At 40.8% G+C, this 27835-nt stretch overlaps 6 protein-coding genes across 11 annotated transcripts; 4 read left to right on the top strand and 2 right to left on the bottom strand.

Annotated features, from left to right (window-relative positions):
• The first annotated feature begins 669 nt into the window (after nt 1–669).
• On the top strand, nt 670–1477 carry LOC135648326 (histone H2B-like). Its single transcript, XM_065165891.1, has one exon. It carries the CDS (start codon nt 750–752, stop codon nt 1224–1226), a length of 477 nt encoding a protein of 158 aa, XP_065021963.1. The 5' UTR covers nt 670–749; the 3' UTR covers nt 1227–1477.
• A 452-nt stretch (nt 1478–1929) lies between these two features.
• LOC103996913 (actin-depolymerizing factor 7) lies at nt 1930–3937 on the top strand. Of its 3 annotated transcripts, none has more exons than XM_009417978.3 (4): nt 1930–2070; nt 2457–2722; nt 2808–2982; nt 3790–3937. In XM_009417978.3, the coding sequence occupies exons 1-3, from the start codon at nt 2068–2070 to the stop codon at nt 2956–2958; spliced, it is 420 nt and encodes a 139-aa protein (XP_009416253.2). In that variant the 5' UTR covers nt 1930–2067; the 3' UTR covers nt 2959–2982; nt 3790–3937. The 3 variants fall into 3 exon arrangements, with proteins under 3 accessions (XP_009416253.2, XP_018673842.2, XP_009416252.2); XM_018818297.2 differs by having other exon boundaries at nt 3793–3930; XM_009417977.3 differs by lacking the exon at nt 3790–3937 and having other exon boundaries at nt 2808–3239.
• A 289-nt stretch (nt 3938–4226) lies between these two features.
• LOC103997256 (UDP-glucosyltransferase 29-like) lies at nt 4227–5988 on the top strand. The gene has a single exon (XM_009418424.3). The coding sequence runs from the start codon at nt 4366–4368 to the stop codon at nt 5848–5850; it is 1485 nt and encodes a 494-aa protein (XP_009416699.3). The 5' UTR covers nt 4227–4365; the 3' UTR covers nt 5851–5988.
• Nucleotides 5989–6074: 86 nt separating this feature from the next.
• Nucleotides 6075–13117, bottom strand: LOC103996912 (elongator complex protein 1). The gene is made up of 6 exons (XM_009417975.3): nt 12817–13117; nt 11553–11852; nt 8025–11113; nt 6854–6955; nt 6387–6699; nt 6075–6313 (listed from the first exon to the last, which is right to left on the bottom strand). Exons 1-6 carry the CDS (start codon nt 12973–12975, stop codon nt 6290–6292), a joined length of 3987 nt encoding a protein of 1328 aa, XP_009416250.2. The 5' UTR covers nt 12976–13117; the 3' UTR covers nt 6075–6289.
• Nucleotides 13118–13564: 447 nt separating this feature from the next.
• On the top strand, nt 13565–18026 carry LOC135648324 (probable ADP-ribosylation factor GTPase-activating protein AGD6). Its single transcript, XM_065165885.1, has 3 exons — nt 13565–14560; nt 15147–15236; nt 17306–18026. Exons 1-3 carry the CDS (start codon nt 13748–13750, stop codon nt 17783–17785), a joined length of 1383 nt encoding a protein of 460 aa, XP_065021957.1. The 5' UTR covers nt 13565–13747; the 3' UTR covers nt 17786–18026.
• A 4406-nt stretch (nt 18027–22432) lies between these two features.
• On the bottom strand, nt 22433–27479 carry LOC135648325 (uncharacterized). 4 transcript variants are annotated; one of them, XM_065165889.1, is made up of 11 exons: nt 27337–27479; nt 26794–26878; nt 25893–26086; nt 25298–25380; nt 23944–23989; nt 23797–23853; nt 23673–23727; nt 23490–23590; nt 23361–23424; nt 23136–23269; nt 22433–22738 (listed from the first exon to the last, which is right to left on the bottom strand). In XM_065165889.1, the coding sequence occupies exons 3-11, from the start codon at nt 26082–26084 to the stop codon at nt 22565–22567; spliced, it is 906 nt and encodes a 301-aa protein (XP_065021961.1). In that variant the 5' UTR covers nt 26085–26086; nt 26794–26878; nt 27337–27479; the 3' UTR covers nt 22433–22564. The 4 variants fall into 4 exon arrangements, with proteins under 4 accessions (XP_065021961.1, XP_065021958.1, XP_065021960.1 ...); XM_065165886.1 differs by having other exon boundaries at nt 27105–27425; XM_065165888.1 differs by having other exon boundaries at nt 26013–26086; nt 27105–27425.
• Nucleotides 27480–27835: the final 356 nt, after the last annotated feature.

The raw sequence follows: 27835 nt of genomic DNA, 5'->3' as shown, positions 1-27835 counted from the left end.
GAAACATGTGATGCTGTGTTGGCCATTTATTGGCAGAGTGATGGACATTTGATGCAACAGTTGGGTCAACCTTTGAGATCAAAGCATTGCAGTAGAATGAAACATACACAAAAATCATTTCTCTTCAACATCAGATTTGCTTGTCAACACAAGCATATGACTTTTTCTCCAACTATTAGTTATGTCTTGTGTTATAATAGTCAATCTGTTGCTTGATTATTTTTCAACAATAGTGTTAATCAATTGATTACTCCAATGAGTCCGACTCAAATTGATCATAATTTTTAATTCATTCCTCTCTCTATCTTTCCTGTTGTTGATAAATATGATAAAGGATATATTATTATTATTATTATTCTTTTATTATTATTATTATGATAATAATAAAGCTCGAAATGGATGGACATTTGCGAAATCGGAATTGGGCTCAGTCTCTTAACGGGCCTAATTTGAGCCCAACTGTGGTCGCATTGCGCTCTTTGTTAGAGCCTCCGGTAGCCCAATTAACGGCTATATAAATCGATGCAATACTCCTGGCCGTCCAGATAACTTCGGCATCGACAAATCCGACGGCCAAATAATCGACAACTCATGAATCCGGATGCTTCAATCATCCACCAATCGTAGGCATCTCTTCGCTCTTTATAGAGGCTTGCACCCAAAGCTTCTGTTGCAAGTCGACATCGTCCTCTCCTCTCCTCTTTTTTCCGGCTCGTGAATCCCCCTATTCCGCTCGATCGTGCACCCTAATGGCGCCCAAGGCCGAGAAGAAGCCGGCGGAGAAGAAGCCTGCTGCCGCCGCCGAGAAGCCGGCCGTGGATAAGGAGAAGAAGTCTGTGGCCGAGAAGGCCCCAGCTGAGAAGAAGCCCAAAGCCGGGAAGCGCATCCCGTCCTCCAAGGACGGCGCGGGTTCGGCCGGCGACAAGAAAAGGAGGAAGGCGAAGAAGGGGACGGAGACCTACAAGATCTACATCTTCAAGGTGCTCAAGCAGGTCCACCCGGACATCGGCATCTCCAGCAAGGCCATGTCCATCATGAACTCCTTCATCAACGACATCTTCGAGAAGCTCGCCCAGGAGGCCTCCCGCCTCGCCCGCTATAACAAGAAGCCCACCATCACGTCTCGCGAGATCCAGACCTCCGTCCGCCTCGTCCTCCCCGGTGAGCTCGCCAAGCACGCCGTCTCTGAGGGCACCAAGGCCGTCACCAAGTTCACCAGCTCTTGAATGGTGACAAGATTCGGATCTGGGAACCTAGGGTTTTCTCTAAACACTCTCTGCTTTTTTGTGAGCCTCGTATTTTGTTCTGCTATCCTGATGGAAGATGATTGCTGTTGTAATATACTAGTTTATGATCAAAAGAAAAGAGAGGATTCTCATTCAATCAGCAGAGTAAGTTTCGTCTCACTCTGATGTTTGATGATGAGATTGTGTGTATTTCATCTGCTCTAACGTTGTTGCCGTTACATTGGTTTTTATTCTGGGATTGAAGATTGAAGTCTATGGTCAGGTGGCTGCTGCTTGTTTTGTTGGATGTCTAACCTTCTATGCTGTAGCCAATCGGCGCTGTGTTCGATCGACGGCCCGTGTTCCTCCAGTGCCGATGGTGGGTGTCAGATGTGTGGACCAATGAGATGGCGGTTTGGTGGTCATAAAAGTAGTGCCGAGACCTGCTTGTAATATTAAACTATTTTAATTGAAAAACATAATAATAGGTGATAGTGAAAATATTCGACCTCAATTAAGACTCCACATGTGACATCCCAATAAAGAGTTAAAATCATCGAATTTATCACATGTAGTTAGGTAGCCATGAGTCTTTTGCGTTTACTCGAATCGATACCCGAATAGTGATTCATCAAGTTACAGGGGACCCATCTGCATCTTGAGCGGGTATTTATTCAATCGTCGTGATGAGAAGTCCTCAAGACCATAACCAAGCCAACGGAAGACGCAGAGTGTACCCATCTCATCTGGTTTGTGATCCTCCCGAGCCCCCCTTTTACTCCCGTTCGATTCCTGGATTGTCGCCACCGATCTCTTCGCTGTTATCGCCGCCACCCTAGAAATGGTATGCTATTCCTCCTCTCTTTGTCGGCGCTCCGATGCCGGCGGTTGCGGATCCCTGTTCTTGGATCAGATTCGTCCAGGGTTCTTGTGTCGATCGTGTCCGATCCATGATCGATCAACTCGATTCTGATCGGCTGCGGCTCCTCCGGGGTTTTGTCTGGTTCTTTTCTTGCTGCAATTTGTGGATGGATCTGAGTTCGATTGCGATGATCTGACTTCGTTTATGCTGTTATCATTTTGGTTTCGCGTTGATCTTTTGGAGCAAGTGATGGTTTAGGCATGGATTTGTAGAATGATTCTTTTGGTTGCTCTCAAGCAAGATTCGATTCTGTTAGTTCATGATGCTATCGGTATTGGTATCGCAATTTCCAACATCATATATCGCAGGCAAACGCGGCGTCCGGAATGGCCGTCAATGATGATTGCAAGCTCAAATTCTTGGAGTTGAAGGCCAAAAGAACTTACCGTTTCATAGTACTCAAGATCGACGAGAAGCAGAAGGAAGTGGTCGTGGAGAAGGTCGGCGAGCCCTCTTCGAACTACAATGATTTTGCTGCCGCTCTCCCGACCGATGAATGTAGATATGCCATATATGACTTCGATTTCGTGACCGAAGAGAACTGCCAGAAGAGTAAGATCTTTTTTATCGCATGGTAAGTTTTCCTGTTGCATCGAAATGAACGTAACCATCGGGCTGTTGCAGTTGAGATATGACCCCATATTTTTGTCAATGTGAAGGTCCCCTGATTCCTCGAGAGTGCGCAGTAAGATGCTTTATGCAAGCTCCAAGGACCGATTCAAGAGGGAGTTAGATGGTATCCAGGTCGAACTGCAAGCAACTGATCCTACGGAGATGGGCCTTGACGTCTTTAGAAGCCGTGCAAATTGAGCATCTCCTGCTTACTCGGAGGAGGTATCCCTTCTGCAAACTACTTGATCGAACTGTTCAATAGTTCCAAACGTGCTGCATTGAAATGCAAATATTCATTGACTCTTTTAAGCATCTTTCAAATCGAGTATATCTTGCTAATCTGTTTCTTGGTTGGACCTATGAGGTAAGTTTCTACTTGTAGCCTGATGTTTACAAAGGCAAAGGTATGTATGTGTTGGCTAGCTGGTTAGACAACACTTGTTGCTTGTTCTAATAATTTTCATTCGAAACTTGGCCCAGATTCATGTTCTTTTTATGCTGATTTCTTATTGATGCTTAAGGGTTTTCAGTGTTTTTGATATATTCGTTCTGAATCTCTCTCGTATTGTTTCCTTTGCTTTCTCATGCATTATACTATATGAAAGATGTTATTATTTTATTGAATTTTCTTGCTCTTGCATTTAAATTTATATACGATAAAGGCAGAATTAGCAGTCTTATTAGGTTGTCTACGATCTCATTGCAAACCCGAAACATAAAAGTAATTTGTCAGTGTTCCTTTCTTTTAATGTATGTTATAAATTGAAGTCAGTATAAAGAATCATGCTTTCTCCATCCTGCCGAATCAAGTAGGATGCGTGTAGGCTTGATTGGTAGAGTGATATTATGTTTTATAAATAACCGAGGGATGTTTGAGTGAAGACTGCTGGAGAGAGAGACTGAGGGAAGGGAGTTGAGAACATAATGGGTTGGTTTTAGGGGAGATTTAGCAAACAGTTGGCAGTAATTTGTCATAGAGCTCAATGATGGCCCGTGAAGCTCTCTCAAGATGCTGTCCATTGTGTGCAGCAGCAGGATATCACATGATGGCTTTAGTTAGTGCCAGCGAAATCATAGTGTTGCAGATGATTTAAATGACAAAAAGAAGGGACAAAAAAAGACTGGAGGAACTCTGAGCACTTGGTGTTGGATCGGGAGCGTTGAAGTGACACAGTTCGTTGCCTATCAGGAGTGGAGTCTATCTGATTGAGTGCACGATAATTCACCCAGTGATCTTCTAAGAACTCTTCAAGCATGTAAAGGAACACAAACAATAGTTTGCTTAATTTCCTGGCTACAGCATTTAATTATATAGCTCTCATCTCTCCATGACGTTGGCTTTGTACATAATATACAAGGAAATGAATTTGGAGATAGAGATGGAGGTAGGCAACTTTGATAAGGTCGACGCCAGGAAAGCAGCAGTACCTGCATGCGGTGGCTGATACGGTGCCATGCGGTGCATACGTGGCGGCTCGTCAAGTGTGCCAGCAGACTCATGACACTCGCTCTGTTTTCCCACTAGTGTTATTTTATCATCGCCTCTTCCGGCTTATAAGCCAACCCCCCTCCTTGGATCCGTAGAATAGCTTCTCAAGGAGAAGAATGTCAAGTGACAAGAGTCGCGATGGGTCTATGGATTCAACAGGCGATGACTACGGCCTTCGCGTGGTCATGCTACCATGGCTCGCTCATGGCCACGCCTCGCCCTTCCTGGAGCTCGCCAAGCGCTTGTCACGCCACGACGTGTTCGTCCACTTCTGCTCCACTCCCGCCAACCTCGTCTCCATGCGCGAACAGTTCGACGCCAATGCCTTCCCTTCCATCCGGCTGGTGGAGCTCCAATTGCCCGCACTCCCCGGTCTCCCGCCTGACCTCCACACCACCAAACACCTCCCGTCCCACCTGATGCCCACCCTCAAGCAGGCCTTCGACCTCGCGGAGCCCGACTTCGGGCTCCTCCTCCAAGCCTTGCACCCCGACCTGCTCATCTACGACTTCCTCCAACCTTGGGCGCCCCTCTCGGCGCACCGCCGCAACATCCCGGCCATCCAGTTCCTCACCACCGCCGCTTCCTCCGCGGCCTTCTTCTGCCACTGCATCAAACGACCGATCGAAGAGTTTCCGTTCCCGGCCATGTCGCTCGGCGTGAAGGAGAACCTGGAACACATTGCCACGATGAACCGGTTTGCCAACGGCATGTCGGACGGGGAGCGCTTCCTCCGCTGCATGGACCGCTCCTCGGGCTTCATCGCCATCAGGACGTTCCGGGAGATCGAGGCCAAGTACATCGACTACTTGTCCTGCGTGCTGGACAAGGAGGTCGTGCCCGTGGGGCCTCTTGTTCCGGACGACGACGACGACGACGACGGTAGCAGCGGGCGGGATCGCCTGACGGACAAGGACCGCGAGACTGCGCGGTCGATCATGTCGTGGCTGGGCGCCAAGGAGAAGTCCTCCGTCGTGCTCGCAACGTTCGGCAGCGAGTACTTCATGTGCAAGGAGGAGATGCGGGAGGTAGCGCGCGGGTTGGAGCTCAGCGGGTTGAGCTTTATCTGGGTGGTGAGGTTCCCAAAGGACGGAATCCTCCCCACGGTTGCCGGCGATAGTAGCTCGTGGGCTACTGCTCTGCCGAGCGGTTTTGTGGAGAGGGTCGTGAAGGGGGAAGGCAGGGGATTGGTGGTGGAGGGGTGGGCGCCGCAGAGAAAGATCCTGTCCCACCCAGGCGTGGGCGGCTTCCTCACCCACTGCGGGTGGAGCTCGGTGGTGGAGGCCATGAAGTATGGGGTGCCCATCATCGCGCTCCCGCTGCAGCTGGACCAGCCCCCGAACGCCAAGTTGGTGGAGGAGCTCGGGGTTGGGATGGCGGTAAGGAAAGGGAAGGGCGTGCTCGGCGAGTTCGAGGGCGAGGAGGTGGCGAAGGGGATCCGGGACGTGGTGGTCGGCGAGCAAGGGGAGAGCGTGAGGAGGAAGGCGCGGCAGATGGCCCGCGTCATAAGCCGAAGGGACGACGAGGAGACCAAGGTGTTGGTGGAAAAGATGGCGGCGCTTGGCGAGGCGGCGAAGAGAGATGGGAGGGAGGTGATTTGATGAGTGTTCGTGATTCGCAGTAGAAATCACGATGATGTGATGTCAAATGTCCTTTGACTTGGATATCTCCGCAATGTACAAACGTCCTTTGAAACGTTGTTACGATGGCGTCGATATAAACCGTGACAAAATAACGTAACTGTCACATCAGATCACGTTAGAAACGCTTGTTACGATGACGTCTATACAAGCCGTGAAAAAATAACGTTACTGTAGCATATTAGTTCATGATGAAAGCCACGAAAAAAAGCTTTCCGATTAAAGAGCATTACAAGACAATTTACAATTAATATGTGGCCAACAAAAGCTATTTAAATCCCCCAAATCCAGAAATTACAACATGATGAGCAACATTGAGAGAGTTGAGATAAGATTTGCCTTTCTGCAGCAAACTTGGGCGACCATTCCAATTCGCTCGCACGACCATAACAGTATCATGTTAGCATTCAAAAAGCTCATGCACCTGCACATATACAACTCTATCAGATACATTCGATCTTGTAAATCTGAACCTTTCATTTCCAAATGTCTTTTACCTGCAACGGTGGTAACAGCGCTTTAGATAACCGAGGAAGAGCCTTTACATACAGAACTTTCAACCTTTTCATGTAATTTTCTAAGGTATGGGTGTTCTCATCTAACACATCATTTGTCACTGTATCTTCGGTTAGTCTTACAGCGGCCTGCTGAGATATTTGATACGCATCTGCGGCAGATTGAAGCTTACGGGCAATTTCCTCCAAACCAAGCATTATAAGAGTTACAACGAGGGATTTAAGTTCACGTTGGCTGCTCTCAGTGAGGGACATGCCCTTCAAATACTCCACAAGTGCCAGCTCCTCTCCAGGGCTGTATGATGACATGCATTCAATTAGAAATATGAATAGAAATATGAACAGGTCACACCCATTCCTCGAATTGTTATTGATATCTACTATAAAATGGTAATGAAATAAGTTGAGGAAAATGCAAGTTAGAACAGAAAAAGATTGTAAAACTGCACCTTCCAGGACGAATCTTTCCACCTTTATGTCTTTGATGTCTCATCGCACGAGCCTTACTGGCTTTACTTGAGCTGATGGAAGCACTTGATTCCCTTGCTGTCCTGTTAGAGTTCCAGCACATCATGCTTGGTTTGAGTTACAAGTTTATGCCATTTTAAATTTTATGAACAAAACAGAATAAATAGACAGCTCAACACAAGCAGTAGAGTATATGTACCACAATTATCAAAAGCTACATAAACTCAATACACGATGCAATTAAAAATTAGCATTGCAAAAAGGCAGGAACAAAATGTTTAACTGCAGGAAACACTTCTGGTCCAAACGGAAGATGCTTTCCAAGACGGTTTAGATTCAAAAACCAAAATTCCGAATGGTAATAAAATGAAGCTGCGGTGTCGTTGCAATGAAGCGCACGAAGGGCGCAAACAAATTGCAGAAAAGAACAGTAAGATAAAGTTTCTTGTAAATTTAATTTAATTCACACAATATAATTTGGAAAGAGTATACAATCTGGCTCCTCTTAAGATTTTTCTTTTTTTTGGGTTCCTACCACTTACCAAAGAACCTTTTCTCACAATGACACTCCAAATAACCTTTTTTTTTGTCAGATCGAATTTTTTTTACTTTGTATCTTTATTCTGAAAATATTAGCAATTTGCTTGTCAAATAAACCTGAATTCCTCTTGCCATTTGTTACACTGTATGACCTACTTGAATGGAAAAAAGACCTTCAATAAACATGAAAAACCAAGCTCAAATACTCTATATAAGTTAGAAATTTAAGAAGTCATTCTGTTCTGTAGTATAGATGAAAAATGCAAACACATGATTTTTCCTATTATAAAAAAAATAATAGCACTGCATTAATTATAATCACTTCCATCAGATGGATAAGACCAATATACCTTAACTACACAACTTCAGAATGGAAAATTGCCAGCTTAAAGGATACAAGTTTGTATAGATAACAAATATTCAGTGACATCAAAACACAAGATAAATATATATATATATATGTGATGCCATTTCTGTGCAATCATATATGTGTTTTCTTTGATAACCAGTGGAAACAAATGGAAGGTAGAGTTCTAAGAATGATCTTTCCAACAAAATTAATGAACACAAAAATAGAAGGAACAGGTAATAACTTTGCTTTAAAAAGCATACCTTGTGGTGTATGCACTCATTTCGCTGAAAGTAGTGCTGCTTTCTGAAAGAGTATCATAATCAGCATCATTTACGGACCTGTCCTCTGATTGAATCTTAGCTGCAAATAGTATTCTTCTCTGGCGTACAGCTAGATAGCGGGCAGAATATTTCCCTACTTTCTCGAACCCCTCATTGTATTCAGAGGTCAATGCAGTGGCACATTCTACACATGCATCCTTCACAGGGGTGAGCAAATCCAGCTCTTCTTGCATACAGGCAATTCTGAGAGCCTCTTCCCACTCTCGTGACATTATTAAATAATCAACGGCTCTGGCAAAATCCTTTAAATACTCAAGCGAAATTTTAGCAGCCTCAGCTGGCTTCCCAAGTGCTTGAAATTCTTCACAAAGATCATTTGCTAGTAGTAGAACCTCTCCTTTTCCTAGTTTAAGGAGACCAGCTACTGTAAATACACCTCTCCAATCAGCACAAGCACGATATGCCCTTTGAGCTTTCTGAAGTGATGAGCAACTTAAATAGATCCTAGCAGCATCTTCAAAGCATTTTTCAGCATTAAGATGGTCACCCCATGCCTCTAGGATCTGTAATCTCTTGACAGGGTCAGAAAATAACTGAAGGCCGAGTGGAAAAAGTTCAGGGTTATTCTTCAGAAGGTTCATGCAATCTTCGTAATAATCATCACCTGCCAAGACAATATGTTTTAGTGCGCTCTCATACCTATGCAGTCTTAGATCGATTGTATATCTCATAACAGGAGGGGGCAATTCTTCAAGTCCTTTGAGAAAGGGAAGAAATTCCTTTGGATCTTTTTGTGAGTTTAATGCTACAATGGCAGCAAGGTTAAGATCGTACAAGCCTAAAGCAGCTTCATAAACAGCCTCAGGGTCCGTCAACCATAGCAGATGCTTTAGAGATTCTTCAGCAGAAGGATATGACTTTCGCCTACCATCATCAACCCTCAATAGTTCCAATTCTCGGATTACTTTTATTCTATTCAGTGCTTCCTCCAAAGCTGGAGGTTCACTGCGAGCTAAAGTAGTCAATATACAGAGCTCTCTAGCAGGTTTTTCCGGTATTTGTTCTTCTAGGGCTCTCCGCACAGCTGATAAAACACTAGAAATCTTGCTCTCCATGTGAACACTTTCAGTGTGTCCAGATGTGGTCTCATTGGAAGCAGGCAGTGAAATATAGGCCTTGTAGAGAGTGCTAATCACATTCTCATTCTTGATTGAAGAGACAAACTCTGTTATATGGCCAAGATTATCTACTTGACAGACAAACTCTTTAGCTGATTTAAGAAAAGCTTTCCAGCCATAGTAGTCAACAATGACGTTGAAATCTATCCTATGTCTCCTTACCATGAGCATTGCATCCTTGAACCGCCCTTGAACCAGAGCATTAATGATTGACACAAGAACCAATTTTCTTGGATAGATACATTCTAAGCTACCTCGATTAGTTTGTAGTATGACTGCTGCTTCATCCCCATGAATTACCCCAATCAGTTTTGCACCTCTTTCCCATATACGCACCAAGTCTTTATTTTCCTCTGCATGGTTGTTAGAACTACTGTATCCATCAATTTTTGTTTCTGGATTTCCATGTAAAACATCATCCATGCTGACAATAATTAGAAGATCGTGCTTGGTGGTAAGAAGCAAGTGTGTGACCACTTGCTCAGAAACACTGCAAGTGGTGGAGTAAAATGAGAAACTACTGCAGTTTTTACATAATATTCTCCTCCCAAAATGCAGTCTGCCATTATCATCAAGCCCAAAAATCAAGTGTTTTAAAGTGCCATTATCACGAACAAGGACTGCTTTCATCCAAGGGCATGAGGATGAAAAACCATGCTCAGATTTAAATTCATGAAGATATGACTGTTCAGGTATCATCACATTGGAAGAAGAATACTCCACAACTGATCCTCCACGAAACTGAATAAAGGCTGAAAATTTTTTGTTTGGAATGGGGGCAATAGCGATGATAGGTTCTTCAAAAGACCTTAACTTCGAGATCTTTGCATGCCAACCTGAAGAACTAACTGATTCAGGTACAGAATTCTCAGAACATACAAGTTCAATCTCCTGCAACAAGTAACCATGGGGTTGCTTCTGTTTTTGAGCAAGAACATATTTCCCTAATGATGCTGAACAACTGTGAGATCCCAAAGAAGATACACCAAGCAGAACATGTGAATCCAACCACGTGAGATGCATAAAGGTGTCCAATGCTGAATCAGCATGGCAAGCTTCAATGTTGAATACTTTTCCTTCAAACTGATCCCATAAATCCATCCTAGGAAGCTCCACTACACATAAATCACTGTTAGACAAGCATGCAGCTATATAATTCTTTGAGTTCTTAAAAAAGAAAGAAATATCCTGAACAGCACAAGAAAACTTCAGATTGAAAAGGGACATGGGAGGTGGCACGAGGGAAAGTGAAAGAGGAGTTACTAGCACATTGGAGTTATCAATAACCAATGCTATCGATGTCTCAGTAACAGCAGTTGACCAGAGAAAGTTGTAGGCTATGATCTTTCCACACAGTGTCCAACTAATCAAATGCATTGGCTTTGATGGATCCCAGATATACCTCACTTTGTCTTTCTTTGGATATCTTATGTCTTGCTTTAAGTACCAGTGGTTGTTGTTGAAGGACCAAATTTTGATACTATCATACTCATCACCAATAACAGAAGCAGAAAGCAGGTCAGAATTGCAATTCCATTTTAATATTTCAACTGTTGCTTCCACTGGCCCGTCAATTGGAAAGGAGTTCCTCTCCAATCCATTTTTCTCAAAAAGTACTACCAGAGGACATTTATTTTCATTCTTCCTGTCACATATGGTTGCCACTTTAGCTCCACTTGGCATCCAATCCAAGGATGTTCCCATGAACTTCCTAAACTCTGAAGAAGCATATAAGTCTCCAGATTCACGTTCCCAAACCCTAAGCTTTTGCAAAGAAAAAGAGTCATAAACTCCACTTATGGTAGCATAGAACCTTCCATCTCCTCGCCAAGAAATGGAGCTCTCAAAATGATTGATGGAGTGACTATCCATGTCACTTACATTCACATTCTGGCAAGAAACTTAATCAGAGATATGCACAAAACAAAGAAAGGTATACGAAAAACTATACATTATGAAGATCATAAGTACAATTAGATATGTATAGCAATCATCTCTGACTTAAATAGTAGATTAGGTATTATAACCATGTCAAAGCTATGCAATAGATGCCATCTCTTCAGAAAAACAAAAGCCACAACAAAAGGAAGGGAAAAGAAGCCTTGAGTATTGCTATATTCTGAAAGTACATATGTAATATTGAAGAAAAAAAGTTAAAAGTGCAAAAATTTCGTCTGAACAGGAGTCTTGAATTATCAGGTACGTGTGCATGAAGCCAAGTGAATACCAAAGTTGAGGGTAAACACACATATAATCGCCATTTATTCTTAAACAAGTGCCAAAGTTAAGCTAGATGCAATTCGATGTTGAGAAAGAGGGTACAACTTACATCGGAAATTTGAGGGTCAAGTGGGATTTCATATTGTACATCCCACTCGTAAGTCATGACTAGTAACTGCCCAGATCCAGAAGTTACAGCCAGAAGAGCTCCATCTGGACTAGAAACAAGACTCTTCACTCCACCCTTTACCTCACCAACAATTTCAGTTGTTTTCATATCGACATTATACAGTAGTAAGCAACCCCCTGAAGATCCCAGTATTAGTGCTTCCTTCTCCATCAGATAATCCATTGCAGTTATGTGGTCCCCAGGTTCTAAAGGTAGTGGCTCGGCTTCTGAAGATGAATCCTAGCAACACAAAAAAGGGGAGAGAGAAAGAGAAGTTCATACACTTATGAATCAATGTGCAAATTTAAAATGTCAATATTACAAGAATAATCCCTTGCAATTAATTTTTAGTGTCTTGCCTCCTACCATGGAAGATAGTGGCCAACAAATACTGTATCAAATTTCAATTATGCTCACACAGTCACACAGTTAGAATGCAAGAAACTTAAAAACATAAAAAAGCAAGAAACTAAGGAACTTATAAAAAATATATGAAAGAAAAACCCACCAGCCATCTGGCAATGAAGAATCACTATCTCTAATTAAGTAATTTTAAAGATGTTTTAGAATTTTGGCTAGAGGTTTCTGCCCCAATTTTAACTTCAAAAAGTAAAAAAAAAAAAAGCTTCCAGCATTACACCATAAAATGATTCAAAGATGATAGTTGCAAAGCTAACTCACTCAAGAAAATTTCAAAAGCAAAATACAAAAGAACTAATGATAAATTAATCAGAGATAAACCAACTACAAGGTGTGTCAAAATACAAATGAATGGGTAGCCCACTAAATCGATCACACTACAGATGAAGCACAATGAGCTCCTGCATTAGAATGAAATGAGTACCAATCTTTGAAGTCACCAAATTAAGCAAAAAGAGAAGTCTCCACTGGGTTACAGGGTAAAACGAACAGTTTAATCAGGTTCTGTTTTGTAGGATGAACGATGAGCTTCTCGCGTCGGATAAAATGAGTGCAAAAGCATCGATATGTGAAGGTAAAAAAGAAAAATCAAGCAAAAAAGAGAAATATCCATGAATATCGAGGTTCATTCTCGTTATTCCACCAGCAATATGATGCTTTAGCACATGAACCTGATCGAACGGCTAGAACAAGAGATTTTGTGGACTCCTGTTTTTGCACGGAACAAATTAACACCACTTAATAGAAAAGACTGCAGACGGAAGGGTGTTCGTCAATTGCTTACATGAGACAAGGGGAGCTGGAGAGTGTAGACGACATTAGCGGAAGAGGCAAAGAAGACACGGTTGCGCTCGATGTCGAATGCGGAAAGCAGAAGGGTTTCCCCCTCGAACTGCAACTCCAGATCCCGCGAGAACTGCGACGAGAGTTTCAGGTTCTTCATCCCTCCTTCGCTCCTCGGTTATCCGAAAGCAGTGATCAGATCGGAACCTAGAAACGGGAAAGAGGAAATGGAGGGCGTTTGCTCGGGTTTCGCAAACCGGACGACGGCGGCGGAGCAGCGGAAGATCGCCGCAAGGGTTCACGTAGGGTTTTGTTCTACCACCGAACCCACAGTGATGTCGCGAACTGCTGGTAAGCCCATCAAATATGGGCCTAAATGGAGCCCAATAAGGCTCAAAAGACTCGAGGTCTCGACCTACGCGTACCTTCAACTATTGTTTTCTGGAAACATCAAAGTTTACCTGCCTGTTTATTGGTTCACATGTGGGTTCCACAAGTGAGGCCACGATAGTATGGCTGCTGGTCTAGCGAACGAGTAGGAAGTGTTAAATCTGGCCGACGGCTGTTGCGCAGCCAACACACTATGGGCTGTCTTCGTCGTAACCTACCAACCGAGACGTTGTCACGAACCACAGTTAAGGCACCGACTGCCCATCAATTGTCCACGATCTAATCGCTCATCTCACTGCTCGTGAGCGATCCAACCGTTCACTTTCCCTCGAAAGGAAATAAAGGTGACCGCAGTGTCGGCGATCTCCGAATCTACAGCTCGTCTGGAGGAGGAAATCGGAGAGGAGGAAGGAGAGGCTCGTCGAATCCCTAAAGCCTCTCTCTCCTCCTCATCCTTCCCCTCCTCTTAGATCGATCCCTAGCCTCACCCGGATCCGGGATCCGTGATTCGGGATCCGGGGTTTTTTTGGATCGTGATCGAGATGGCGGCCTCGCGACGCCTCCGCGAACTCCAGACGCAGCCGGGGAACAAGACATGCGTCGACTGCGCCCAGAAGAACCCGCAGTGGGCTTCCGTCTCCTACGGCGTCTTCATGTGCCTCGAGTGCTCCGGCAAGCACCGTGGCCTCGGTGTCCACATCAGCTTCGTCCGTTCCGTCACCATGGACTCGTGGTCCGAGATCCAACTCAAGAAGATGGAGGCCGGCGGGAACGACCGCCTCAACGCCTTCGTCGCCCGCTACGGCGTCCCCAAGGAGACCGACATCGTCGCCAAGTACAACACCCGGGCTGCTGCTGTCTACCGCGACCGCATCCAGGCGCTCGCCGAGGGCCGCCCCTGGCAGGACCCTCCGGTCGTCAAGGAAACGCTCGGTTCCGGGGCCAGAAAGCCGCCGTTGGGACGGAGCGGTGGGAAAGGAGGGAACACGTCGAGCAACGGTGGTTGGGATAGTTGGGACAATGATGACTTCCAGTCCGCGTCTTTTCCTGATATGAGGAGGAATCAGTCGGCGGGTGATTTTAGGGCTGGCAGCGGCGGTGGGGTTGGAGGGGTGCAGCAACCGCCCAGATCTAGATCGACGGAGGATATCTACACCAGGGCGCAGCTGGAGGCATCGGCGGATAACAAGGAGAGCTTTTTTGCAAGGAAAATGCTGGAAAATGATTCTCGGCCTGAAGGAATCCCACCATCGCAGGGGGGAAAATATGTGGGATTTGGGTCGACGCCACCTCCTTCTCAAAGGAACAATTCGCAGGGTGATGCGCTCCGAGATACAGTTTCAGTCGTTTCTCAGGTGATCAACAAGGCACATAAAATTTGCACATAACTTATTCTCGCTAGTTACTTGCCTATCTAGTATCTGGGTTTACATGTATTAGAGTATGCTGATTTTGCTGATTGATAATTGATCTGACAGGTAAGCTTTTCTAGACCTTCGGAGGTGCAATCCTTTGGTCTGCTATGTTGTTTTCATGGAATACATGAACCAGGATTGTTGTTACTTATAAGTATCTGCATAAAGACACAGATTGCAAATTTTGCTCATTCACTGTATACCATTTTGTGCACTCGTTATCATTTTGTTTACAAGTTTTCTGTTTTTTTGTCTATTGTGGAAACAATACATTAATATAAATTCTTGTAAGAAACAAAGCATGAGTTGAGAATTATGTGAATTTTCAGCAAGATCAATGTGGTCCCAAGTATTTGATGGCTGATCTTGTTGAATCCTCAATGCCATTTAGCTCCACTAGGTCTAATGACCTTAGGCAAGAATAGTCCAACTGTTATGTACTGAATAAGTTGAACATTTTTGTCTGATTATGTCATGTACTGATTGAGTTGAACAATTTCGTCTGATTATTCATTCATTTTGATAGGGCCTTGGTCGACTATCTTTTGTTGCAAGCTCTGCTGCACAGTCTGCCGCTAACGTTGTCCATGCAGGCACAAAGGAGCTGACTTCAAAGGTACTGTTTAGTTTCTCCTATCTAAAATTTGCAGATTATAAGTTGTTGTTTTATGTACTCTACACATATAGTGGAATGCTAGCTTTCCTTCGTTCATGTTTGCTATAGGCAGAAAAAAGCAACTAATGATGGTTGCCCCTTGTATATGATGTTCAGATTCCACAAGATTTTACTCATCATAAGTTGCATTTTTAGGGAAAACTTCCAATTCAATAAGATCTTTACTTTTGTATGGCAGACATATTTCTCGTTGGAATTGATGCATAAATACATGTAATTGCTATCTTAAAACATGTTCTTAATATTGCATTTGATTTAATATATGTAAATATAAATTGATTATTTAGTAACATGCTATTAAATTGTTTTACAACTGATAAAACAAAAGTCCGATAGAAGAAGATGGTATAAGCTGTAATCTGGTTCTCTCACTTATAACTATCTCCTTCTCAATAATACAAGCTTGTTGCAAGAGTTCTCCTTCAGTCAGAACAAATCACAGAAAAAATGCACCATTTTGATACTATTTTTCTGTAAGTGCTCTAATTGTACATGTGTGTATGCTTAAGGTCTTGTTGTGGTTAAAATCTGTTGGATTATACTTTATTTTGAGGTCTATTTTCCTGACAAGCATAGCTGTGGTAGTGATACCCTATACATTTTTTAATGGTAGGAAAGGATCCATGTGGCCAACCCTGTTGCTATTGTATTCTTAGGTAAAGCTGTCTTTTCCATTTTTCTAGTATTCTATAAGGTTTGTGTTTTAAAGATCTGTCATTTTAGGGTTGGTTTTAGAGTCCAAATGCAGTAGGAAGAGTGGTCAGGCATTGTCTTATCATTATCTCTTTGTTACTCAAACTTTATGTAAAATGCTGGGATAATGTAAGTGCTATGTCGTTGTGATGAGCCTCTGGGATTGGAACAGGTTTAGATGCGTTAGATACATGACATTGTGTTAACAAGTTCTTCACACATGACATCTTTTAGAAAGGTGAGTATATTTTTTGAGGAAGGCAAGACCTTTTATCCCTCTTCTTTGCTTCGAGCATTCTTTGTATCTTTCTATTTCACATATATCCATCCTTTTGATCTTCTTCAGTCTTTACAGTAGTTTCGATTGTTTCAGTTTGTAGACGAGCTAAAAGCCCCTTTAGTTTGGATTTGATTCTAAAGCTTTTTATTTTTTAAAAATAATCAACGATGAGAGTTGGTGCTGATCTATACCGACTTCAACATAACTGTGAAGCAATTTTCAAGGCATAGTTGTTGGAACTATGTGATAAAATTAGCAACTTGATAAATCAACTTAAAAAGAATTAGGGCATGAATGCTGATGAGCACAATTAAAGATTTAGAGAGGTTCCACGACAAAGGACTGGGGAGTCATTTTGACAATGAAATATAAGCAAACCCTGTTGAGACCTATGACTCCAAAGATGCTTCAGTCTTGACAAACTTAAATCATTCAGTCCAATGATTTTAGTAAACTACTGTCACGATTCCAGCAATTCAAGAGGTCCTCAAGTTGAAGTGACAAATTCAGTGAAAATTGTTATTCGAACAATCAACTATAGTTTTTGTCAGTGGATCTAAAATTCAGATTTTATTTTTTTATTTTTGACAGAATGTGGGACGGCATGTGTAAACTTTAAAACAGGTTTAGATAGCACAATGCGATGGGTATGTCACTAGTTCCTGCTTGCAGTAGCTAGTACTTGAATGCAAGTTGTTGGCTCTTTTTTCTTTTCCTTCTTATCAACGATGACTGGAGTTGCTGCCAATATGTTAGATCACTATGCATACCACATTGATACCACTGAGGACATTCCCTTGTTCTTTTGCTTTAATTTACCCTTCTAAGTTTCTACCTTCACTGTGGGCTATATATAGCATATGGTTTTATTGTTCACTTTAAGATTTGTAGAAAATATCAAATTATGCAGGCAACTCATAAGACGGATGATGATTGATTGGGATAATTTTGGTAGAGTTGTACATTCTGCACGCTAATATGTTATATTGCAAGGAAAACATTAGGTGTATCTTAAATTGTACTTTTTATAATGCAGATGAAAGAGGCAGGATATGATCATAAAGTCAATGAAACTGTGAGTGTGGTTACAACAAAAACCACCGAGATTGGGCAGAAGACATGGGGAATCATGAAAGGTGTTATGGCAATGGCATCACAAAAAGTTGAGGAATACACCAAAGAAGGTATCAATTGGAAGACTGATGATTCGTCATGGAAAGAGAGTGAGAAAAATAGTTTCTATCAAAAATTTAGTCAGGACAACAATGGTTGGGATTCCTCTCAAGAAAATTCAAACAAAAATTACAATTCCGTCGGCTCGTGGGATGACTGGGATGAGAAAGAAACAAAAGAACAACCTAGGAAGGGCACACAGAACGGTGAAAGCTGGGCAGGCTGGGATGATGATGTGAAAGATGATGATGGCGGTGATAATTATAATTACACTTTGTCTAACAAGGTTGGCAATCAAAATGGAAAATCTGGTTCGTCATGGACGGATGGCGGTTTCCTTTGAGGTTCATCTGTTCTTTCTATCCCAATCTCCTCTTTGGTATATACAGGATATGAAAAAAAGGGAATGCATTTATATAAGTTTTATGTTCTTTATAAATTGGATTAATTACCCAAATCTTAATTTTCTTTCTCTAGAAACTGTCTGCATTTTGTACTTTTTCTGCAACATTGACAATTGATTTTGTCTTTATATCACAATTTAAAGATTTGGTTGTGTAAGAAATAAGCATATTTAAGTTTTAGCCTGTCCTGATTATTACTAGTGCTTTGAGTGAGCATCTTTTTAGCAGCTTCAGGAGCAATTGTGATTTCAAGTAGCATCAGTTACTTAATAATGGACCTAATTGGTGGTCGATAGACATTATGAAGTTTGCTTAGTTTCTAGTAATGACTTTTAACAGTTTTTCATAATATCCTAAGTTCAAATCTCGCATTCGATATTTATTCTTTGTCAAAAAAAATTGCAGTAGTTATCTATATATGTATATATTTTTTTTCCTTCATGTGTGCTGTATTATTTTAAATTTGTGGGATGCGAACAATTTTTGATTGATTTTTGGTTTTTAAGTTACATTTTGAATGACTTACTAATAATAATTGAAATTAAAATTTTAGTAATTTTTATTCATGAGAAATATTATTAAATATATTTGAAGAAATAATCAACACATGCATTAAGATGAACTCGAACAACACGAATTATTATATAAGAAACAAATACTTCACAAATTATTGCATATACGGAGCTTGAACATTCTACAAGTCCTTTTTCGTTTTCGAACATATATAAATCATGACGGCAATTAACCATATATATATATATATATACACTGTAAAACCTTGTATTCCCTTATTTCTATCGCAAACCCCCCAAGGGGACGGGCAAAGAGGCTTCTCTTGATCGAACTACCTTTCCACCCCAAGAATTCCTTCCTCTCATGCCGATACCTGCCCTATCATCGTCCTCCTCCGCCACCGTCGCCTCTGCAGCCGGTGAACTTCTCTTGATCGAACCAGCTGCTCGTTGACCCCAAGTATCCTACCTCACAAGCCGATCCGGCTCTATCATCGTCCTCCTCCTCCGCCACCGCCGATCTTCTCTTGTCCGAACCAACTACCTCCCGACACCAAGAATCCTCCCTCGGACACCGGTTCCCACTCTGTAATCGTCCTCCTCTTCCGCTTCTTCCGGTGAATTTCTACTCATCGTACCAGCTACTTGTCGACCCAAGAATTTTTCCTTATTTGCCGATAGCCTCACTATCATCGTCCTCCTTCACCCGCCGCTGCTTCCGGCGAACTTCTCTTGAGAACCAACTAACTCTCAACCCCAAGAATCCTCCCTTAGACGTCGATCCCTGCCCTATCATCATCCTCCTCCTCCGCTGCTGGATAACTCTCTTGATCGATCAGCACCCTCTCGACTCCAAGAATCCTCGCTGATACGCCGATCCCCGCCCTATCGTAGCCGCGTAGATTCACAGACGATGATCATGGCCTTGGACATGTCCCTCGACAGCAACATCAAGAACAAGAAAGAAGTCCGGTGCCGGTAAGAGTTTTCGTGGAGGGAAATCCGTCGGATTCTTACCCGTCCGTTTGGGGAATCGGTCTCCCCCATACTCGATGGGACGTGACTTTCGTCCTCCACTACCCATACGATCGAAACTTCTTCACTTGGATCCGCGGTTCAGTGCTTATACGGCTGCAGCGGCTACGGTTTTCCATGAAGGCAATCTTTCTTGCCTTTTCTATCTCTCTTCCAATTTAATTTCCTTAAGTTTGATCGTTATTATTTTCTTGTTAGACTGCATAAAAAAAGAATCATCTATTGTCTTTTGATCGGTTTTCTAAATCTTTTTTGGTTGCACTGCTTGTCATAGATTTGGATCGTTGTAGCTCATGTCTTTGATAGATAAACGAAGTGTTACAGCAATAACTTCTTTAATGCCAGTTTGTAAGATGTCATTTGAAAGCTTACCCAACAAATAGCGGTAGAATCAAGAAATATGTCGATGGAAAAAAATGGGACAGTAGTTCAGTTACACAAAATGGCTTCCCCCTCAACTTCAAGATACAAGAATATGGAATAGATGTTATTTATTGTTTCTGGAAATTCATTGTTGAGATCACACAGTAGGACTTTCTGTGGATGGTGTGGTTTAGAATCTTGAGATTCGCTGGGTTACTCAAGACCGATCAGGTGATCAGAATTTTGGCTAAAAAGAAAAAAAGGAAAAAATGAGGAAAACAAGATTTTGGTAAAAGATCACTTAAAAATAAAATAACTCAAAGTTTAGAATTAGTAAATAAACATGACAATCAAGCATTCTCCTCTTTGCTGACTAGCGGACAACGGATTTGGCCGACTGGAAATTGTAGTGGTTGAATCCCCATTTGTCCATCCATGACTAACACCAGATCAAGGAACACTGTGGCATGCTTTATTGGTAAAGTTGATATAGGACCCTGAATTGGCAACTCAGGGATGGGTCCATCTGGATTAGAATTATATGGTTTTTTAAACCATAGTGTTTCATTTCACCTTTTCTGTTATTCTATTTGCATACAGTGATTCATGGACCTATCATTCAGATTCTTGAAGCATATTTTAAGATAACTCTTCAGGTTTGTATGCTTCTTTAGCAATACTTGGAGGAAGTGATTACATTGAATTAGTTTCTCTTTTATTCTTTGGAGACATAGAGAGGTGAAATGTCTAAGGATTTGTCACATGTAACCTCCTCAAAACATCTCCCAAGCCGCATGATTGACTTCCATGGGAAATGTGTTATCCTTGAATACCCACAATATTAAAGCTTATGTTTGTTGGATATTGATTTCTTTGATAGGCTCTCCATGCTTAACAAAATAATATAAACCATTATAAAAATAATAATGATAATTATGCAATACAAGAGATTGATAGTTGGCACTGTCCAGTTAGCTCTCTTTCAAGAAAAAAAATAGAGTATCAAGATTTCTTGTGGCTTATATGGCCACTAACCAGAATTCAATTTTTCATTAAAGTGAATATTCATGTTGAAATGACATGCCCTGCTTTTCTGACAAATCATTTCTTGTGGCATATATGGTTGCTAACCAGAATTCAAAGCTGTTGTAGATCATATTTGACAAGTGGACAATTCCGAAACATATAAGTTGTCTTGTTTTAGTTACACATTTTTTACATATGATTTCACATTTTTGGATATGCCTAGATATTATCTTATGTTGGCTTTCTGTTATCTTCATACAATAGGAAGTCTTTTCTCTTGTTGTGGCTGTCTAAAATTAGCTTTCAGCTGGTCCAGGAGCTTTTTGTATAGGTTAGTGATCTGAAGCCTTAATTAATTATGACGGAAGTGGAAGATCCAAGGTACTTCATTTAGCTTGGCCATGTTTCTTTAGTTGTGTGTTTCACTTAACTGAATTTTTGGTGATTCAAGGAATGGCTGAAGTTGTTTTAAGTTGTTTTTTTTATGCAGGCAGATGCTTTAGCAGCCATGGAGAAGTCCAACAATGTACAATTTGATGGCAAACAAATGCATAAATATATGTGATGATTCCAAAAGGTTTGCCCTTTTTGCTCTTCCAGAGGTTAATGCCAAAGTTTAAAATTTTTTTATATATGCTAATCATAGTCTTTTCTGATCGAAAGAAGGGTTTTAAATTTAATTATAGTTCTAGAAATCCTTTCACTAATTTGCTTAGAGATATTTGACCTTTTATCTAAATCTTGAGGTCTGACTTGTAGAATACGTCTTTCCCATTCTTTTGAGTATAAACCTGGTAAGTTATATACGAGTCAGGTTGATTCTGTGAATTCTGACAGTCTCTCAAAGAGTGCGGGTTTTGGGTCTGGCTCCGCTAATTTTTATTCGGATGAGAGTGTGGGCTGGATCCACAAACCATGGTAGAGATGGTTTAAGTCCATTACTTTATGGATCAGCAGTCATGTCATGAGACCTTGAAACTCTTGCATGGGTTAATGGTCACTTCAAATATGAAGTTTATCTTTGCCTCGGAAAGTCCATAGTCAGATAATCTGGTCTTGATTCAGAGCATTATTGAAACTTCAAATATGAAGTTTCTCCTTTTATTTATTTTTAGTGTATGTTTTGTAGTTTGTCATAGTTAATGTTCTCTATGTTTTCATCACTTCAATGATGCAATTTAAGTGAACAAAAGGAGAATTTTTTTCTTTTTTTAAAAGGGTGCTCCAGGCATCTTCTCACACTTCGTTTCGGCCAATGTTCACCCATAGGCCTATAGTCAGCCTTCCTTTACAGCAAAATAAAGATGGGTTCTTTTTCACGTTGGTATATGACTTGTATGGAGAGAAGACGACTGGTACTTGTTGAATCAATGACTTATGTAGTTGCTCCCAAGACTGTAGAGTTCTGATGCATGTTAGTAATTACGGTTTAATGGTCATGCCTACTTGGTGGGGGTGCATGTACTTGAACTTTTTAGTAGTCACATTCATGAGACTACTATTATTCTGTTCAAAAGCTCGCAAGTTGCCGACAGGAATTTTATCGGTACCAACGGACTGTCGTGTAGTCTCTGGATGAGATTTGCATGAACAAACTACACTATTTAACACGAGTCATAATAACATACGAGAGAAAAGAGAAAAAAATCATGAGAAAAAAAAGATAATCTCGTGTTCCCTTCCAAAAATCATCAAAGATCACAATTTAACAGAGCGTAAAAATTTAAAAAAATTACAAAACCACACACAGGCAGCAGCACGTGCGAATGGCATCCGTTGCCGCTAAGAACGTTTAGATTTTCTGATGTTCTCCCAACTCGAAATAATCACCCGTAGTATGTAGTACACAACAGTTGTGACACAAGTTACGATAAAGTTCCAACAAGATGACGGCCAATACCAAGGATAAAGCAACCTAAAGAAGACGCTTATCACGTGCCGCGGGTACCGTCCAACCTGTGACATCCGATTAACAGCCATCAGAAAAAATGTAAAAGAAATTTTCTCAAGTTTTAGATCTGGGAATGTTAAAAAGGCGATAATGTTAAAAACAAAAGGCATGGGGTTATAAAAAGAAGAAAACTTAAGTCCAGATGCACTGTAAGATGTCACTCGCTCCAAACAATTTGGACTTTTTTTTTTTTGGTGGCTAAAAAGTAAAAAATTTGGACCATGGCTTATATAAATGTAAACAAAAGAGTCCCTATATTCTATATGTCTCCTACTCTTTTATGTAATCTTCACAAGATATATCTAAATATATCCCAACTCTGTCCATGCTTCACGTAAGGTAACAACACACGACTCCAAATCATTCAAACTAGTTCGTTACAATCACCAAAAGACCACTCACCGGGAAGAGAAGATCCAATGTATCCCAGGCTGCATGGCGTACAGCTCTTGTTGGATACATAGGCCCTCCGGGGGAAGTGAAGCTGTACAGGCATGCCTTCAGCCTTGTACTCGTCGCCATCCTCAATTCTAGACCTATACAAAGTGTTACAAAACCAGATTATATCTAAAGTAGGCCAGTTTCATAAAAACATAGTCGTCTATCTCGGCTTGAAATATCTACAACCTTTAAGGGCACCCATACGGGAGAGATAATGCAAAAGCACTGGTTCCACTTTTAACTTCTGAAGCTGAAAATATAAAATGTGATCGTTAATGCTTTGTCCCGTGAGCAACTCGATGCTGGAAAACTAACCTGATCTGAGAGCTCAATTACAAATATATCTTCCGGACCTCCAACTAAAAAGGCATTTGGGTAAGCTGGAAAGTGCTTTAAAAAAGGTTCAAGCAAGTCATCTGCTAGTTGCAAAGTACGTTCAATGATATAGACATCATTATGCTTTGTGGAACAGGGAGCTAAAAGTTAATAAAACCGCACCTAATTTATAAAAGAACAAAAACCTGGAGAGGAGAAGATAGAGATCTCGACGGGCCTAGAAAAAGAATAATGATCAGATAGATTGTACCCATAAAAACACTAATATTATGTAATAAAGAAAAACCTGCAAAGAGATTTTATTGCTCCGATCTGGTACAAGTGCAACCTCCTCAAGAAGATACTGAAAAAAGACGGAAAAAAAAAAAGCCAATTCAACATTGGAAAACAAATGAAGGCAACATTGGAAAGTAATCTCGGAGTTGTATTTTACACTGAATAAGGAAAAAAATCTCCTCCTATTTGCTTGAATGTCAATCCTGTAAACAGACAAATGAAGCTCTAAGATGAATCAAATCAACAGGCAAAAGAAAATGCAGCAAAACCATGATCAGCTTCAATGACTAGTTTGCATTTGATGTTACCAATGCATATAGAATAACAATTGAACTTCTAGGTGTAACAATAGTTTCAGCTACAAAAGGGTATACTATTAAGAATGAAAATATAATATCAACTCAATTATATTCACACAAATACACCACAACTTATTTCTCATGGCAACTACAAGTATCAAGTAATACATATTGAGTACTCTACCGTGTTGTCTCCACAACCAATTAATCATCGCCTATCCTATCAAAAGTGAACCATAGTAATCACCCTCCCCTTTTAGACTTGGTCTTCGTTTTAATTATGATGTCTCGACTTATAGGGGATCTCCAAACAACTAAATTACAATATAGTTAACCCAGTAAGGCGACATCCTGACCCGTACAGCATAACTAACTTCACCATTGTTTTGCAAAATTTTCATACACAAACTGATCACACAAAAAACCCAATGTCTTGCTCCACTTTGATGAATTCAGTCTCTTCCACTATAAACAATATCTTCACCAATCTTTTCCTAAAACTTCTAGTGAAGCTCTTCGTCCATCCATTTCAACTACACTTCTCCTCCTCTTAAAATTACCAAAATTTTATTTCATATATCTATCTTAGTCTTTGTCCGAAAACCTTATTTTTAATGTTTGTCTCCACACCTCAAGTCAAAAAAATATCCAAATTAAAATTTTATTGCAAAACAATATTATCAACAGCCAACATGGAGATCAATCATCTCCATGACCAATAAGCTCACCCATCAACAATGTGGAGAAAATAAAGATCAAAAGTTGATCCTTGATATCATCAGACACACTTCTTATGGTCCACACATTGATGATTACTCTATTGCACAAGGCTTTTATTATATCAGCATAATTACTGCATCCTTCTTTCTTCTCTAAAATCACCACAATAAGTCTCTAGACATTCTATCACAATCTTTTTAAGCCAACAAAAGCTACATGCATATATTTCTCTTTTTCTCTATTTCTTCATTATCTTATCTAAATAACCTGTTACAGTAGTCATCAATAACTTTTACATTGGTCCCACAACAATTTGTATGACCAAAATATGATGTCTACAAAATTTTTAAATCATAAGATGTATTTATATCATAAGATATACAAAGTCAAATGTACTTGCTATTGTTATCTACAGAATTAGCCATTCTACTCATACCAATAATAGTCAATTAGGAAGTAATGGTGGCGGCGGCCACCGGGGGCATGACTTACCAGAAAACATTGGAAGCACCATGAACAAGGGCAGATCCATAACGCAGCAGTACTTCAGAAGTTTCAACAGAAACTTCAAATAACTAGAAGAACGAAACCATTATAAATCAGTATAATCTTTGCGTACAAGATAATACATATAAGAATATAATAAAAGATATCAAGGCATTTACAACATAATATCTATCAATAGGACATGTTGATTCTATAGGACATTGTCCAACCTAATTCCTAATGGCCTAATTGAATTGAATTGAACACACTATTTACAAGACAAGGTTATGGGAGGTTTCTTTTTTATAGCCTTTATTCATATTTCCAGATAAAAATTGACTGGAACAGACATTCTTGAAATGCTCGTATAGCCAGAAAAAAAAAAAAAAATCATGTGCGTGGGACAACATCACAATATGATAAAAATTAATAAATAACACAACATACACCAAAACTTCGCAGCAGATGTTAGCAAACCAACATGTACAGGGAACAATAGAAATAGTAGTTGGATGGAAGTGCTCAAAACAAATGAAGCCTGAAATCATAGACAATCTTATCTATTAGTTGCATTAAAGGATTTCAATAATAAAAAACATACCCACTTATGGAATAAAAGGGCAAATATATGTGAGACAAAAGACTGGCTCCAAAGTTGGACAATCAAATCAAGAATGTTCTTTCCACTTCCGGGTGCTTCAACATAATAATCAGCAAGTACCTCATAGAAACACAGGGTCTCAGTTACATCATCTGCAGAAGCAATTTCATCTTCATCCTTCTTGAGGATCATGTCTGTTAAGCACATTATGAAAAGTCAGAATCCAAATGGATTTAGCACCATCCCATAATTGCTGACATACAGCCACAATAATGTCACTCCAAGTTGCATAATAAAAAACAAGCAGGTTATCATTTCCATGCATCATATAGAGGCATAAAACACAAATACGATAGAAACAGCAATGATAGATTAAATCTAATTAGAGAAAGTAACCAAATACAAGCATGACTAACACTCAGATGTATTTTCAAAATTAGAGATGACATCAACCTCCTAAGCACAGAAGCCATAATATTCTAAATCAATATTATTTCTTAATTTGTTTCATGTCACACAACAAAGACAAAAGCAGAACGGCATTAAAAAAAAATCTAACCACGATGCTAATTCATGTATCAATTAATCAGATATTCTTGTCCACTTATCTCTGCAATATTTGACCATTCATTGAGGTATGCATTCGGTAGCCACATGGCACAACACTACAGCAGACTATCTAGTGCTCTTACCTGATAAAATGAATCTGAAGACAAGAATCAAAACAACAGAGAAATAGTCTTTTCAAACATAGAAAGACCATATCGAATGAAACTAGCAAATGAGCAACTCCATCAAAGACCCTTTTCCAACCATGTAATACACAATACAAGATTCAACGTGTGCTGTAAGCCAACGAAGAAATAAATGCAAATTGAAGCATCACAGAAACGAGAGGAACCTCGAGCTCGATCCTCGATCTCCAAAGCCGCATCAGCAAATAATTTTTGAAGCAACTCAGGTCTCTGCCCTGGTGAAATCAACGCCTGCAAAAGAACAAGAATACCGACGGCTACGGGCCCTCAATTCCTTCATCCTTGCAAGGTTCCAGAAATGTTGCAAAAGCAACATTACGTAAATAGACAAACACCAGGATTCAAGAACTCAATTTCTACCCGGACAAGGTTTTCAAGATTTCACCGCCATCCGACCAAAAGCAATAAAATGAACGAGAAAGAAGCGCCATCAGAACCAAGAACCAAACCCCCTCACCTTCTGGAGCTTTCTCTCGATCTCCTGCGTGAGAGCGGCTAGGTAAGTCGATCTCCGATCCGCCGGGGCCAGCTGCATCGTCCCGATCGCCCAAACGCGGAAACATTTGAGGACCCACACCGAACCCTAACCCCACAATCTCGACGGCTGACTCTCCCACTCCGATCCGATCGAAACCCACATGAATTCGCTAAAATCAGGAGCCGGAAACATGGAGAATTCGAAGCCCTACCAAGATTTGCGCGGCGGGGTAACGGGGGGAGCCAGCGACGGAACCATGGAAGCCGACCTCGCAAGAAACTCACCGACGAGAGGGAGAGGAGTTTGGCCCAACTTTATATATCACAGTAAAGAATGATGACGTGTCTCCAAAGGAGCGAGCACCAGTTTACGTGACCCACAATCGTACCGAACTCTGAACGGGACGGTTGCCCCCTCGACCAACTCCTGAAGTTTGGGGTGCGTTATGGGGTTTCGCATTTGAGTTTATATATATATATATATATATATATATATATATATATATATATATATATATATATATATATATTCACCAACTTTATATCTAATATATGAATCTGATGATGATATACTAAATTTATTAATGAAAGATTATAAATTTTAAATTTTGAATAAAAAACTAATTCGAAACAGAAGGTTTGATATGTGCTAATTTGATAAAAAAAAAAATTTCAGATTTTCATAAGATCAAATATTGTCTTCCATATTTA

This window comes from Musa acuminata, chromosome BXJ3-9 (assembly GCF_036884655.1).
Source record: "Musa acuminata AAA Group cultivar baxijiao chromosome BXJ3-9, Cavendish_Baxijiao_AAA, whole genome shotgun sequence".
NCBI lineage: Eukaryota > Viridiplantae > Streptophyta > Magnoliopsida > Zingiberales > Musaceae > Musa > Musa acuminata.
Note: the sequence above shows the minus strand (reverse complement) of the source record. Positions and strands in the feature narration are given on the sequence as shown.